This window comes from Coenobita brevimanus, chromosome 73, assembly GCF_032717465.1.
Source record: "Coenobita brevimanus isolate Jiangsu-jjx chromosome 73, ASM3271746v2, whole genome shotgun sequence".
In the NCBI taxonomy this organism is placed as follows: Eukaryota; Metazoa; Arthropoda; class Malacostraca; order Decapoda; family Coenobitidae; genus Coenobita; species Coenobita brevimanus.
Genome location: NC_137026.1, coordinates 32,004,079 through 32,021,537, shown reverse-complemented (window position 1 = coordinate 32,021,537; position 17,459 = coordinate 32,004,079). Strand labels below are relative to the sequence as shown.

General features: G+C 39.9%; 1 protein-coding gene across 1 annotated transcript; it reads right to left on the bottom strand.

The window, feature by feature from the left end:
• Window positions 1–114: 114 nt before the first annotated feature.
• On the bottom strand, window positions 115–11,629 carry LOC145407397 (protein JTB-like). Its single transcript, XM_080278330.1, has 4 exons — window positions 11,568–11,629; window positions 11,037–11,176; window positions 3,702–3,795; window positions 115–292 (listed from the first exon to the last, which is right to left on the bottom strand). The coding sequence occupies exons 1-4, from the start codon at window positions 11,627–11,629 to the stop codon at window positions 115–117; spliced, it is 474 nt and encodes a 157-aa protein (XP_080134456.1).
• Between the last annotated feature and the right edge of the window lie 5,830 nt (window positions 11,630–17,459).

The window sequence follows — 17,459 nt, the reverse complement described above, 5'->3', positions numbered from 1 at the left end:
AAGAGTTAAAGTTTATCTCTCTCTCCCTCTCTCTCTCTCTCTCTCTCTTTACAATTTAAATCCAACACCAGTGATATAAATCCCCACAATTCTACTTCTGTCCAGCCTCTTACCTTAAACCATCAGCTTGTCGGAGGGAACAGACTGTACTTTTAAGAACGAAGGGTGATTTAAAGATCGTAAGTGATGAAGACGAGCCACAACAGACAAACCACCGGCTACACCAAGAGCTGCCATCACCACCTCGAACACCCAGAAGTTAATTTCCTCTAGCCAAATCGGTACGTCACAGCTGCAAACAAATAATAAAAGAATTATTCCCTCCACTAAGCAATATCTCCAACCTTCATTTTCAAGCACAGTAAGGGATGTGTTCTAAAATAACACAACTATTTACATATACTGTAATTCATCATCATCATCATCATCATCATCATCCAGACCTCCTTTCCTACCCACTGTACACAGGGGGAAACTGGGAGGTCAGCTTCACTGGTAATAACAAAACTTTATTAGCCAATTTTTATTTACTTTACTGAGGTCTTAACCCTGCCAGCCTAGATCTTTATCTGGTAGTTTACCTCCCTTGAGTCACTGTTTTATAACCAATGTAAACTGTACGTCATATGAGGCAATGTAAACTGCAGCTTGGCCCGCGCAGACCTTCATTGTGTATCACATGAGATCTGCAGCTCGGCAAGGATTAACAGCAAGATAAGTTATATGGGTGACATAAGGGCTCACTGTAGCACATGGTAGCAGCAAGAATAGATTTAAAGTACTCAACCATTCACTAAATGATAAATAATATATACCTACGCTGCTTCCCCCAAGGAAAGGGAGGTAGCCGAGACAGGACGACACACTCCCCATTTACTCATCCATTCAAACACATTCATTCGCATCTTAGCCCCAAAGGGGAGAACGGACAGATCCTCACCGCACCACACCGCACAAGGGTCAACTGCCCAATGCAATCAGTGACATCCGCAGCAGGGCCCAACAGCAGAACTGGTTTACCCCTGCCACATCATAACAGACCCATCCCCTTACCCGCACCTGACCTGACTAGCTGATCAGACCAAATGCGGGAGATATTCTCCCGCATATGGTCTGATCATTGAAAAAAGTTTTCTGGAAGCTGAATAAAATCATCTATGGATTAAAAAAAAAAAAAAAAATCTCAGGTGGTGTAATATGAAAAAGTTTAACAGACAACAATATCTCTTAACTTCACTTTATGGATGGTTAGTGAATCTGAATGCATGTGTGAGCAACAAAAGAGAAGAGTGAATATGAGACAGTGTAAAGTTAACCCCTTCAGTAAGGTGATGTCATTTTCAGCTGGTTCCTACTTCTACCAGACAACTGATTTGGCTTTAGAGGGCTCCCTTCAGAGTGGGAGAGTTAATGGAGATTACTTAATACTCCCTCATTATCAACATGATTTTTTTTCAATGGGTTCATTTTTTTTTTTAGCTGGATTAATTAATTTATTATTTCCAAGGAAGGCACTGGTAGTCTCCTCACCAACCTGCCAGTCACCTGGTTTCACCTCTAACCATTAGCAGCTAACTTATGCAGCTCACTCTCACTTTAAAGAACCAACAAAATATTCTCAGTGCATGTAACTCCTCCTGTGGAAAACAATAAAATGTTTACATACTGGTAAATATGCACCATGTGGTGCCAGCCTATCTCCTTTGTTACCATACACATGTGGCTAGCTGCCTGCTTTCAGCTATAACCATTTCCATCTTACTTATGTACCTCACTCCCATTTTTAATAAGCAACAAAATATTCTCAGAGCCTCTATTTCCTGTGAAAAATAATTAAATGTTTATGTAAATATGCATGTTGCTGGTGCCAGCCTGTCTCCTCTGTTTTATGCAGCTATGTATTTAATTCCTTGCTTTCATCTTTGCTCATTTACATCAAGACATCTCACTGTCACTTTTAATAAATATGAACATTATTAGTGCCTGTAGCTGAACAGGTATCCAATGCAGACAAGAGTGGCCTATGGTGGAATGGTATGTACAGTAAAAGTCCATTAATCCGAATGGTAGTGGACTGAGAATCATTAGGATTATCAGAGCTTTCGGATTTTTGGGTGGGACCCTAAGACACTTAATTTCATGTTTAAACTGAAATTTTACCGAATGGATCACTTTTCATTCATTCATAATACAACATGGCACATATTAACATTACGTATCAAACGAATTTTTTTAGGCTACTTAATAATGTACTGTATTACTGAAGACACGAACTCTAACTGGTAAATTATGAGATGTTGTGGGTTGTTTAATCACCAGTAATGTGCAGTGTTGAAAACAACAGTTGTAGGCAGGTAAATCCAATTAGAGAAAGTCCAGGGTTAATAATAATATGCACGTACTGTAAAAGCACAATTCGCCATCAAAATATGGACGATTCCCTGTCAGGACGATTCCCCGTCGTTTATTTACATACCAGTTTATTTAGCAAGTACACTAGTTTTTGAATACTTGTACCTCTTCAAAGTCATTTTAAAATATACCCAGGATGTTGTAGTACCAATGGATATTAATGAAGACAGCTATGGGTGACGCTCGAATATAATTCAAAGTCAACTACAGCGAGGTAGAATTTGATAGATCCCCCTGAATATTAGTTATTAAAGTATCAATTAATCAATAATAAGTATATTTATAGAATGACGGGGACTTGTCCAGGGTGTGAAATGTCCTGACAGTGAACTGTCTTGTTACTGTTGTGACGGCGAACTGACTTGACAGGGAACTGTCTCGAAACCATCAGTGGATTTCCCTGCCTGGTTGCTCATGCACTTCAGCCAGTCACAGATATCAGCCTGCCTGACAGCCTGCACACGTTTCTTGTAGACCTCGTTTCGCAAGATATGGAAATTGATCACCTCAGCCCCATTGTAATGATTATTTTGTTCAAACGAAATGCACCAGTTTATCAAAGTAAGAAGCTTCACGCCATGAAACTTCCATGACCACATCGCTCAGCACTTCGGCACATCTGGCGCCGAGTTTGAATTTTTTAATTTTGATTTTTTTTACTTTTGGAGTTTTTGTCAGCCTCTTCAAAAATTCAGATTATTGGGATTTTTGGATTATCAGTGTTCGGATTAATGGACTTTTACTGTATAAAGGAAATGCATTCTTAATAATTAAAATGCATGTCAACATAACATATGAATTACCTATATAATGCTTATATAAAGGCATCCATTGGATACTGATATCAATGGGATTAGCATACTGATGGCATCTTAGGAACATAACCCCTGCTGACAACAAGGGAGACCTGTATCTATTCCCTTCAGTGTGAAAAAAGCTATATGGACAAAAGTCAGGACTTAAAGTAATGTAGAAGAGTTTCCCCTTCACCTGCTTGTGGAGTTCTCTGAAGAGGTACAAGGACAAATGAGTGTACCGTATTGTATATCAATTTTGTTCTCAGACTCCTTAAGTCTACTGTACTGGGCTTATTTATTTGGAATTAGATTTTGTCCAATATAACTGGAAAGTCAAGAATAACCAAGACTCTGGGGCACATTTGGACAGTTTATTTGACAGCATTACATATATACAGTACCTGCAACCAGAAAAATCTATATAATATACTACAGTGTAATGAAGAATGCAAGAAGTATTGAAAACAAAAATTAAATACTGTAATTACTTGCCTGCGAAAAGTTTCTCCTGAGATACTGCAGTGAATCTTTTGTCGGTACCCAGTGAGTTTACATACGATAAGGGCAGTGAATGAACGCTCAGTGTCTGTAACATAATAATAATCATCATTATCATTGCTGTCATCATCATCATTATCATCACTGTCATCAACAACATCATCATCCATCATGATTAATATCATCCCAGAACTTAATCCTACCAAAAAATCTATCTGTATATCTATGGCCAGAAGCCTCAATCCCATTCGGGGTGGCCACAAACAAATCGCCTCCACGTCGCCATGTCCCAACTCACATCCCCCTCTCTCATATACCTCTCCACCCCATCCCTCCATCTCATCCACAAAATAACAGCTATTATTTCATACTCTGATACAGTGTACAGTAAACCCTCAATACACAGAACCGTCTTTTAATGAATTTCAGTTTAACAACCACCTTGAGCTGGCCGAACGTTATGTTCATTTTATTAAATTATGTTCGGTAAAAGAATGGATGAGCGGGAAACACTGACCAGCATGGCATCCCTACACACACACACACACACACACACATGTGCGCTCCTGCGCATTTCACAGAATGCTGCATCAGTCACTGGGTGGCCAGCATCGTGAGAGAAGCCATAAATACAGTAGAGCATTTACTGAGAAAAAAAGAGCCATTTAGACCTAGCTGTACGTTACTGTGTAGGATTGCATGGCCGAACAACACTCTATATTTAACAATCATTTTTCAGTAAAAGCCACGATGCCTGGGAAATTACTGAACAGCATGGTGTTTGGCTTTAACGAACTATCAGCTTTAATGTCAAGGGTCTGGTACCAATTAGTTTGTTACATCAAGGGTTGACTGTAATCTACTTTCAAGTTTCATCCTCATCATCATCCCAATGCTTTACCTCATCTAGAGATATAAAATGTTGCATGACTGGGGTAATACATTTTATCTTCCTCCATACCATCATCATTATTCATAACCATCCTGCTCTTTTTTCCTACTTAAGATGGTGTAAACCAAAATCCAGAAATGAGGAAAGAGTAAGCATAAAAGTGGGAGAACTATCAACAGCATGCCCAGTGAAATGGCCCAATCATTTACACATCATTCGAGCCCCCAGAAGAATAGCGTCATTAAATAACTCATGACTGGGATGATATATATAAGATTCTCATCACATGCTGCTATTTTTTACATTTTCTTCTACTAGTCCCTACACTCAGATAACATATTAGGAATAAATCCGACTGACAGAATTAAGCTGGCTCAATTACCATTCATACTGTATTCAAATTATAAACACAGTAGACCCTAGTTATCTGCGGGGGTTAGGTTCCAGAGATCCCCACAGAAGGCAAATTCTGTGGATACTCAAGTCATCATCACAAAGTGGCATATTGTTTCCACATAAATTAAGCACATCCCTGAAGAAATAAAAACATACTTTAAAATGTTAAAAATACATATTACCTCTCACCAAAAGACTGTGTGTTCTCTTCATAACCTTCATACAATGATGACGATTGCTGTAGAGATGATGATGATTGCTGTATGATGACGATGATGACTGTAGTGCAGTTCCTACAGTGCCAATGTGGTGAGGGGATGAGATGTGTGGCGGCACTGTACGTTAGCTGTGAGTCTAGTTTGACCCTTCTGACAGAACGCCAGATAACACCTTACGCTCTCTCTTTGGCTTAGAAGGATTGCTTTTATCTTTTACTTGTTTCCTGGGAGCCATTTTTCACTTACACAATGAAGTATAGTAAAGCTGAAAACACAAGAAGGGCGACGATGACGTAAGTACTGTAATGAACTGATTGGTGTTTACCGTAAGACTGGCGGAGTTGTGGGAATGCCTGTGGGTGAGTGTATGATAACCGTAGCTACAAAAGAAATGAGAGTTGCGCGCCAATTTCAAATTAACCCCTAAATACCGAAGCACGTCAATGTACATGTTGATCACTTTAGCCCTTTCAGTCGAATCACATCAATATAGCAAGCCTTGTAGAAAACTTCCTGCACATTGCTCTGCCCCAGTTGTGACGAATATCCCTTCAAGCCAATGAGAACCAACCCCTCCGGCCTTGGGTTGGGTGATCCGGCCACTCTGGGAGCAGGGGGGTCACCCCCCCTCTCAGCCCACAGATTGCCTGAATGTTTCGTCATCTGTCACGTAATAACCCTCTCTGAAGGCCCTCCCACCCCTCTGTACGCCCCAGTAGGACGTTGCTAGTCAAAGTTTACCCCTCCCCCAACCATGAGGCCCATTCCATCCCCCTCCAGGCCCCCCCCACCTTCCCCCCTACCTTGTATACCCCTACCTACCCTACCCCCTCCCTCCCTTTCAGCCCCATACTACCCTCCTACCCCCAATAAACCATCGTGTGATAGCGAGCACGCAGCTTGGCTTGCTCTCCCCCCCATGCCTCCCCTCCCCCAAATCCCCCTTCCCTAACACATGTACACGTGCTTTATATGTATTGCCTCGTTTTTCTTTTTTCCTGTTCCTTTTCGTACCTGAACATCATAAATGCTTCTCTGTATACTATTCTATACATGCAAACACATGCAATCACAGGCATCTAATCCCCAGCCCCCCACCACCACCTAGCTCCCTCCCCACACCACCACCCCTCCAACTCGATACATCTATTACTCCCCATACATGAATTATCTCCCTACACCTGCAAACACACCTGCTTGCATGGTTGATATGCTAAATCACATAGATTTTGTTTGTTTCAACTAGCCAAATTGGTTGTTACCGTAAAAAAGGTTTAATGTACACGTTGTGGGCCGTCTCCCCAATCAAATTATATCTCCCCACACATACATGCACATCTGTTTTCATAGTAGTTGGTCAAGAACAAACTAAAGTGCTCTACTTTGATGAAGAGAAGATGGTTTTATCCAACTTCCATACCTACAAACCTTCTCCCCATAGGGTACTTTATCTCCCCAAAAGCAAGTAATCTCCCCACACCCCAAAACACCTGTTCTCAGGCTTGGTGTGACATATGATATTCCAATGACCTATTTCAGTAATAGAAATAGTTTGTCATCAAAACTATGGGGGCTTTCAAAAATTTTTTGGGTAACTATTTTTTTTTTTTTTTTTTTAACCTTGAACCTCGATTGTGCAGTAACCAATAGGCCTAACGGGGGTGCCGACTGCGCTGTCAGGTGTGTAAATTCTTCCTCTTTAGCCAGAACATATTGATTTTCCCCTTGGTGAAAGTCAAAAAAACACCCCCGAAATGCGGCTCCAGTGGCAGACAAGCCAGATCGAATTGCGGTACAGGGTATTTAGGGGTTAACTTGCAGTGTATAGTACACTATTAAAATAAGTCTGATCTGCAGAAACATAAATCCGCAGGTAGGAAGGGTCTACTGTATACTGGTTACTTTTGTTCTATGAACAAACATTTCTGACCTTCCCTCAAACCCATTCTCACATTTCTAGCAACACTCCTTGCAAATAGCTCAGAAATGCTGAACATAATAAGTGTTGTCCATCCATCCATCCATTCATCATGCAATCCTATGTTGCTCCATGAGCAGTGTACGAGCCCAGGGCTAGGCAAGTTGGTCCTGACATTTAATATTAGAGTGACCAGCCTCACTCATCCCTGAGTGGCATTATGTGAGCAATAAACCCCAACCATCCCTTGGGTATAAACCTACACTGGCTCAATCAGATTGGAGTGCCTTAATTACCCACTAAACCACCAGGTGCCCTAATTTGATTATACTGTATGGTTACCACCCAGTGTAGTAAATGGTTTCCTGGTGTACAGGAAACCATTTGGCTCATCACTCGGTGTACAGTCACCCACAGGCATAAGGAAAAGCAAAGAATGAAGGAAAGAAAGACAGAAAAGGAAGTGTAAAGTCACCCGTGGGCAGAAGGAAGAGGAAAGAATGAAGAAAAGAAAGACACAAAAGGAAGGAAGGAAGAGAGGAAAGGGCAGACACCCAATGCAGTGTTACATCAGGTGGGTGGATGGTCAGTGCCCCCACCTACCACCCGTGTTGTCAACTTTATCATTTTTCTCCCTTTCTACAGAAGAAATCTAGTGTTTATCATCATCATTCATCATCATCATCTTTACAGTTTTTCCAATTTTTGTAATAATAATCATAATCTTTACTTATTTCACTCAATGTAAAATAAGTAAAGATGGCTTTCAGGTAGCTTTACACTGAGTGACAAGTCAAATGATTTCCTGTAAACTTGTAAACCATTTACAATGCTGGATAGTAACCATATAACCAACCCATACATGTTCTCTACATGTCAAGAAGTGGGTTTGCGGAGGGTTAGTGCCCCTCCTCATAAAACCAACTCAAAGGCAAACGGCCACCACTTATGGGATTACCAGGTATGTCCATCCATCCATCATCCAATCCTACATTGCCCCATGAGGAGCGTAGATGCCCGGGGCTAGGCAGTTGGTCCTGACATTTAAGATGAGAGTGACCAGCCTCACTCATCCCTGAGTGGCATTACATGAGCAATAAACCCCAATCACCCCTTGGATATAAACCTTCACCGGTTCAATCCGACTGGAGCACAATAATTACCCACTAAACCACAAGGCGCCAAAATTTGGTTATATGGTTACCACCCAGCGCAATAAATGGTTTCCTGGTGTATCATGGCATCTGGTAACTGATAGACAGACATACTTATTTCAACTGATAATCTGTGATTCCCACATTATTCATGGCATCAAAATTTGTGTCTCTGCTTCATAAGTGAGTAATCCATGTATATAATACTGTATACATACACATATTATAATATGCTTCACAAATAGCTGTGTGATAAACATACCACTGAAAAAAAAAATCCTTGTAATACATATTTTCATACATACTGACTGACGAGCTTGCAACTGAGAACGGTTATGAGAGATGCAAGATGAAATAGAGAAAAAACTGCACCCCTCAGAGAATATCATTACCAAAATACATGAACAAAAAATCAGCAGAACTTCTACCCCAACTTCTCAAGGCAATGCATTAGAGAGGATTCAGAAACTTTAAAGATAAATCATTATGGAAGGAGAATCTTTTGAAATTTAGGCAAAAAATCATACTAGTACTGTAACAAAAGTAAATATAGATCCATAATAAGGGAAAAATACAGTATCAAGAGGTTATAGATTTCTTGTACTGAAAATGCTTATACAGTACCTAGGTGCACCCACAGCAGCAACTAGAGTCATCAAGAATATTAGTTCACGGTCTAGCCCTCCAGGTGTCCACAGTGTAGCTTCTGGACAGAAAACTGAAACTTTGGACAGCTCAAAATATCCATATATATGTATATATTTCTATATACTTTTGATGAACGTATTGTTCTCATTTATTTTCTGTATAACATGTCATATACAGTATATGCAATACTGTACGATAACTGCAAGTGCTTCTTTGTCCTTGTGTTTGCTGTTGAGCGCGTTCGTCTTGGGATATATTCAGCACATACTTCACTCATTTTTCTTCAAATCAGGCTGCAGAATTCAGTGAACCTGTCCAAGTATTTCATTGCAGTATGTTCCACTACATGGCAGTCATCTCCTAATCACAGCAACACCATATGTAGTATCTCGTACTTATACCGAAATATAAGTTTCCCGGCTTGAACAATAACAAAGCCAGCCCAGCTGACCGACCCCGGGTGTCGTCTGCAAGGAGTTACATGCTGGAAGTTACCGTTCCGCTCAATGAGCATGCAGCGAGTGACCTTTAAGCTGCTATGCTGAAAATATCTGCATGTTATCTCAAGTATTGTGCCATTTATCAACAACATTTTATGAAATACATGTGTCAGGAAGATGGTTGGATATCTTACTGACCTATATGTAACTACAGGTCAATATACATATATACTGTACATACATAAATATATATATATATATATATATATATATATATATATATATATATATATATATATATAGGCCTATGTATGTTAGGGGAAGATTGTGAAATCAGTCATTTCATGAATTAAGGTTAGTTTAGTTTAGGCTTATTTAGGTTAGGCAGACGTAAGATAGGGTTAGGTTAGGTTAAGGTAGTTTAAGTTTGGCTAATTTAGGCTAAAGAGAAGGGAATGGTAACTTCCAGCATACCACTCTGTGCATATGACACTGGCAGCGTGATTCACCCCATGCAGTATGGAGCCAAATTCAATTGAAAAATGGACTATTGCACAGCTTAAGCAATGCTTAAGACAAAGATCAGAGCCTCATTCGAGATATAGTAGAGGAAAACTAATACAGCTAGTGAGAAACTCTCGAACATCCTGATTCACTCAATCAAGTTGAGCCAACTGATGGCAAGAGTGTAGGTGAATCGAGATGGACTGTTTGTGTTAATGGGAAATTACTGGTACAGTATTCCCAGATCCCCATTTATTAACAAACTGGGACGATAACCCATTTCCTACCCAGTAATATTATGTACTGTGCATATTGCATGGAATCTCATAGCCTTCCATCCTCCATTCCATTCACATCTATTTTCCCAGAGCTTTCATCATTTTGGTTCCTTCTTAGTTGAGGGAATTTCCGCCCAGCCTCTAACTTCAGCCATAGAAGGAAACTGATTAGCATTTTTTCTTGAATCTGACAAGCAGTCCACCACTGCACAAGCAAAACACAGGCATCGTTAATCCAAATCCCTGAGAATCGCCTTGTTTATGTTGATGGTCCGAGACTTATCCCTAAAATGATTATCATGGCCCTGGCAGCGAGGCAGGCATATGCATAAAGATGCCAGAGATTCCTCATTTCATATCATGGCCAATATATATCAATATTCACAGACAGTGGCAAGCATTTTATAATACCTTTTACAATCTTACCATAGTTTCTGGGTACACTATAAGTCACTGCAGTAACCACTGGCTGTTTTAGAGTGTGAGAAAGGGCCATAAATTGATATTTGTGTTAAATTTCCTTATAAATTTTGCGGTAGTCACACAAGGATGACAGGCTTTTATTAATATTAGCTACTACATATTTATATCAACTTTGAATAATGAAAATTACTTTCAAGTATAGTTTAAGCTAAGGAACAAGAAAAATATAAATCCGTAACTGATTATACTACCGCCCCTTGTCCCCATTTTCTAAGAATGACACTATGGAACCTGGCAGGCTAGACCATGAACTAGAATTCGTAATGACTCCAATTTAAGGCATAACACAACAACGTAAAGTAAAAACTCACAACATAAATGCCAGAAAAAATAACATCAGAAGAGGGTGACTGAAAATTGTAAGATCCTGGTGGCTATGAGAGGCAAGGGAGAGGGACCTGTGCAGCGCTGGCAGGAGTCTAGGAAGAGGTACTCTTCAGTCATCCAACACAGCTCCAGGGGGTTCATTTGTTCAAACAGGTCCTGCTTGGTTTCTGTGACTGTGTCTCCTTCTAGATTCACTGTAAACATTAGCAGCCTGTAATAAAAAGAATCCACAGTCAATTACTCCTCTTATAAGTGGAATAAAACTGTCTGGCAGCAGCAAGAATAAGTGGTGTCGCCATACTCAGCTACTCAATTACTGAACATCCTCTTTTGTTACCTGCTCCTTCTTGCTTTACTGAAAACATCAACAGCTGACAAAACAATGGGTTATCAGCCAGTTTTAATCTCTCTTTTAAACCCAAGAACCTGATGACATTTTTTTTAGCTTATGTATTCTTTGGGTACTACCGTACCGGTACCTCTAGACAAGTTTGTTCAGCAAAGGAGAGACTGTCAAAAAAAAGTTTCATTGGTAATACGAGATTGCCTGCCACCATTTAATGTTGTTTTACCATAATCAAGCCAACCTGAAACTCACTCACCCAACAACACCCAGGACAGTCGGTATCCTGCGTATTTTCTTCAGTCGAGGGTCAGTAATCATGTTCCCTCCACTCCTGCCTGAAGCCCATGTGTTGCAGTACTACAACCCTGCATGTGACGCCATGGGATCCTGATGACTGGCTTCTTAGGCCGTCATATCCTGTCCTCTGTAACGGACGTAGCTAAACAGTAAACAGGAGTACAGAGATGAGTATATATGTTACAACTATAAAATTATACAAACCTGACTGTAATACCATGGGATCTTGGCTCCAGGCTTCTGTGTTGTCATTACCATTACAAACTCTTGCTGAATTTTGTATTTGTCAAAGAAAGGACTTGGGGTGGAAGTGATGACTGGGACACCTGAGTGAGATCATGAGGTTGACAGGCAACACACAAAGGACAAGTCAGGGCATGCACCCTCCCCACTGAAGGGCTGGGTTCTATATCATTTGCCCTCCTAAAAATACAGTAGCACCAGACTATTCACATCTTTGGTGCAAAATAGCCTTAACTCCAGGACAGCTTCCAGTAAGTCCTTATGAAATACAGTATACTGATTCACCCCTCATGGAGCTGAAATTACGCACTGGTCAATGATGAACAATATGAGTTAATGGGTATCTACAATATTAACAGTCTCCTGCGGCACACAACAACACGGTGCAATCATTCAAACATTAGAAACAAAGCCTCATTTCCAAAATGGTCCTCAGACTGCATCATACAACCATCATGGAACTGATCCCAGACTCATCAGGATTTCCTGTAAAGAGAACTCACAACACATATTTTTGGAGGCGATTTGTTTGTGGCCACCCCAAACGGGATTGAGGCGTCTGGCAATAGATAGATAGATAGATAGTATATTCCTGCCATTCCTTGATAATTTTTTCATTCACTTAATACAGTAATAAACACCTTGATTAACCCCTTCATTACTGAGGGGCTAATAAAAGCTGAATATAATCATATAATAATTGCAGGAATACACTACAAAAGACCAGAATGGCATTCAATAAAGCACGTACCGGTACCTGCACCAAGGCCCAACATGCAGTTTAAATCTGCTAGATTGGGAATTTTATATGGATCCACGCCAAACTGTATAAATTCATAGATACCAACATCCTAAATATGCCTAATTTTTAAAATCAAGATCCATGCAATATTCAATGAAAAATTTACGAAAATGTCGAAAAACACCCTATTTCACAATGTTAAAGAAAGTGAAAAAAAATTCCTGGATCTGCCCCTTAATCCGGATCCACACCAAAATTTAATGGAATCTATTCTAGGCTAAGGCACATTCTTCTACCAAGTTTCATGGAAATTCGTCCAGTAGTTTTTGTGTAATCTTGCTCACAAACCAACCAACCAACAAACAAACAGACAGGGGTGAAAACATAACCTCCTTGGCGAAGGTAAATATACTACAAAATAATAAATAATAAAACTGAAGGGGTTAACCCCTTAACCGCGGGGCGTCACTTTCGTGACGCTTGGGAGCAAGGGATCATACCGCGGGGCGTCACTTTTGTGATTCTGTGTTATTTTGAATTCACCCGGGCTTTCAAGTGGGGGCTTGTATCATCTATCAGTACTGACAATGTCCAACACTAGTCAGCACTCCTAATCTCATCTGTACTCCCATCCATTGTTGACAATTTAGCCATTTCTCCCCGTTCTTGACTCCCCTCCCTACCCCCCCTCCATTACCCTATGCTCTCGCCTGCCCGGCCATGCTACGCTAAGTAAATCTTCCCTGGAATTTTTCACTGATTTCATCCATTGAAATAAGCCCTATGTCGTATTCTTATACCAAATAATATATACAAGAAAGAAATCAGGTAAGTGAGAGTGCCATACACCTGGAATTGGCTAATTATCACCTGACAACACCTCACGTGCACTCGTTCACTAATTTTCGCTGTTTTTTTCCCCTTGAAATATGCCGTATAATCTATTTTCGTAATAAATATACATGTAAGGAGAGAAGGGAGAAGCCTAAGTGATATTTACATTCACCTGGAACTACCTAATTTATAATGTATTGTCTAGATTTCCTGCCAATCATATCAGTGCTACACAAAGCTGTTTCAAGATTTAACATTGGTAGCTCTGATTATATATCTCCTAAGTAGGCCTCTAATCTATTTTCGTAATAAATATACATGTAAGGAGGGAAGGGAGAATATTTACATTCACCTGGAACTACCAAATTTATAATGTATTGTCTAGATTTCCTGCCAATCATATCAGTGCTAGACTTAGCTGTTTCAAGAAGTAATATTGGTAACTCTGAATAACCCTAAAGCAGGCCTCTAGCCTGCCCCTGCGTTATCAGTGTACTCTCATCTTCCGAAGTGAGAGGACGTATGTTTCAACTTGCTGACTTCAAGGCCTTTTTTCACCCCCATGCAAATGGCTCTGTGACCTTTACCCCCTACTAAACCTCGTGTGGAAAGAGGTAAAGGGCTGACAATTGATAAAAGAGTGACTATGATCTTTCTATTGAGTAAAACAGTGCAAGTGGAATTGTAAATAATGTGTAAATAATGTGTAAACAGCAAGTGAAAGTAATGAATGTAAATATACGTGAACAATGGAAAATAGTTTTAGTTATTTCAAGCGACAGTGCACAACACAGTGTAAATAAAATAGAAATGTAAATAACGTAAATAAAATAGAGAACGTAAATAGAAATGTAAATGAGTAGTATTATAAGAATACGAGTATATACCCTAGGAGTAATGAAAGTGAAAGTTTCACTCTAGCATGTCTGAATGCTATGAGTTATGAGAGTGAAGATGAAAGTGACATTCACTCTCAATGCCAGTATACAGGACGAGAAAGTGAATGCTACGTATTTTACTGAAAGAAATTGAATCCCTACAGTGACAATAAACTAATACTACTGAAGGAAACTTATGGATAAAGACTGTAGATATATATAAGTGTTATATAGTAATAGAAATATAAAGTGTGAGGGGTTTTATGAATAATAAATGACAGACTACCATGAGTGAACTAATGCCAGTGCGACGATCAGACGCGCTCGTAATTTCCATTGCTTTCACAGTGTTTTTTTTTTTTAGTATGGATCCCAAACTACTTGAAAATTGTAGAATAGTGTTTATAGTGTTTGTATCTGGCTGTGGTAATCATATTACGGGTTGTCGGGAAGTGTAAAGTGGAGACTTCGTTACCCTACTTCAGAGGTCTCCACAAGTCCTACGGTAACCGACGAAGGCTCAACAATCATTCCAGGAGAAAGCTGAAGGTATGTGCCATAAGCATATGTAATTTTATTATTCTAGGACTAATAACTGATTTTTGGCAAATATTTTTTGAGAGTCTGTCGGAGCCCAAATAACCCCGCGGCACACGCAAGTTATTGGTAAACAAGCCCGCGGTGTAGGGGTTAAAGAACTGGAAAGTTGAGGAAAATCATGAAGATGTATTCTCATATCCTTAGGGAGCTGGTAAACTTCCTCCTCCTTAACTTCAGTCACCTGAAAAACAGAAAAACCATACAAAATAATTCACAGGTTACAGAATGTTGGTACTGTATTCAGTGACACCTACATGAAGATCATTTCTTACTTCTTTAGTTTAGAATCTCTTCTAAGCTCAATAAAATAACCTGATATTATTCAAACTAACATGTACGTATTTAAACTATGAGATTTTGATGTGTAATTTTTGAGGCTCAATATACTTTTTTTTTGTGATGATTGATTCTGATATGAATTCATTCATTTTTTAAATTATTTACCCACCTAAACTGAAGAACTTTGTCTTATCACAGAGAAGTTGGTAAAAATCATTCAAAATAACAGAAACACATAATTCTGACATAGATAAACCTAACACCCTCATCTAATCTAAACCTAACCTCAGCACTTTTCAGTCCTAACCATCTTAGAATGAATTCAGACTCACCAGAAAGCATTACACTACACTTGGACTGGTTCAAACCTGACAGTCAGCACAAGCCATGACTACCTGAAATTCATTGTTATTTTTCATATGTGACAAGTATACAGAAGACAGGTATGTCAAAACAATTAAATTTATAGATTGCACATCCTAAATTCCAAAGATTCCATAGTTTTATGAGTAAGATAAAACCCAGTTCGGTGCTTGATATTCGTGGAAGAAGGTCCACACCCGTAAAGAAGTAATCTGTTGTAGTTGTATGGCCCAGCCCTCATCACATTATTGCTGCACCAGGTTTATCTGCAAAAGAATCATGTGGACTGAAGACTGATGCTCCTTTTTCCTGTAGTCCACTGTCTTCCTTGTGGGAGATAGTGAGAGCTGTGGGGTGTTTCTATAAGGGTGCAGTGTAACCACCGGGTTATATCGATGCCACCACGCAAAGGTGTCCCTCTCCAGGACCAGAGTTGTTATTAAGGAAGGATATGAGAAGACTAAATGATATACTTGAGACAGATCGGAGTACGGTACGGGATACGACGGGGGAGAGGGAAGACTGGGTGAACAGCATTAGCTTCTACGGCCTGATTTGGGTTTTGATAAGAGGGGATTATGAATCGCAGACAGTTCACCTGTGACGTTGGGATGATGATGATGAAGCCTCCAGATCTGGCACGCTGTCAGGCTTCCATGACAGGCTGCAGCAATGATGGACAACGGATATACGCGTCGTCACTATATTTTGTTTACAATGGGACGGTGAATGATGTCGGTTTCGGCTAATAATCTTAATCGCCCCTTTGGTGTCAGCTCGTATTTACCCTAAAGACAATTATGCAGCTATTAAATATGTATCATGAGATGCAAAATACTAAGTAAATAACAACTTACAATTAATACAGCAGAGAGAGAGAAAAAAAAGAAAAGGAAAGAGGAGCCGAATAAGGAAAATTTGCCGAAACCGATATTCAATCTCCACTGATGGGACATGTAAACACACCGCAACCTTATCATGAGTGCCTTCGCGCGGTGACACTCACATAACTGGGCGGCTCGACTGCACTGTTACGAAAACGCTCCTCAACTCCTTCCCTATCCTCTGAAAAATGGAAGGTGGATTGCTGGAAGACGGGAAAACTACAGCCTTCAGTCTACTGAGTTCACATTCAGATAAACCCGGGGTTACAACAACTACTGCTACCACCACCGGCATATGAGGTGAGGCGGCGGAGGTTCGAATCCCACCATGAATGGGACGTTAAAAAAAATTTCAGTACCTCTCAAATCTCTCCTTCAGCTGTCTCCTTCCACTTCATACATCTTACTGATCCCGAGAGAAAGAGAGAGAGAGAGAGAGAGAGAGAGAGTGTGTGTGTGTGTACGCACTCATTTTCGTTCCATCTTGGTCCCACCTAAAAGATGGGGCAAGGCAGGACCCAGAAGCAGAGAAAGAAAAATCCAAATAGTCATTCTGTTTCTGCTTTACAGCGTTGACAGCCTAACCCAAGGAAGCAACCCCTTAACCCTTTTGTTACGAGTGAATAAAGCCGGGTGGTGGTAACACGACTTAAAAAAAAAAAAAAAATCGGTTTCCTGTTAGAGTTTGAAAAAATTAATTGGGCTACCCCTAACATAATCCATTTTCTTTTAATTCTTTCATAGAGAACGGCTATCTTTGAAAGGATAACATATTCATTAAATATAAATACATCAGTTTGCCATTTGTTTTGTGTCTTCAACTGATAACTCAATGTATCTGTCTAAATCTTGGTTTTTAGCACAATTTTTGACCAGAACTCCGCATGTTTTCATCCCCTATGTCACGGAATGTTCGCTAGGCACAATGCTAAGAGCTAACTTTGAAAACAAACGTGTATTATCGGTTACTTAATTTACGGCTTTATCATTATGAAGACAGAATTATGAAATAATTTTGTAATTATTGG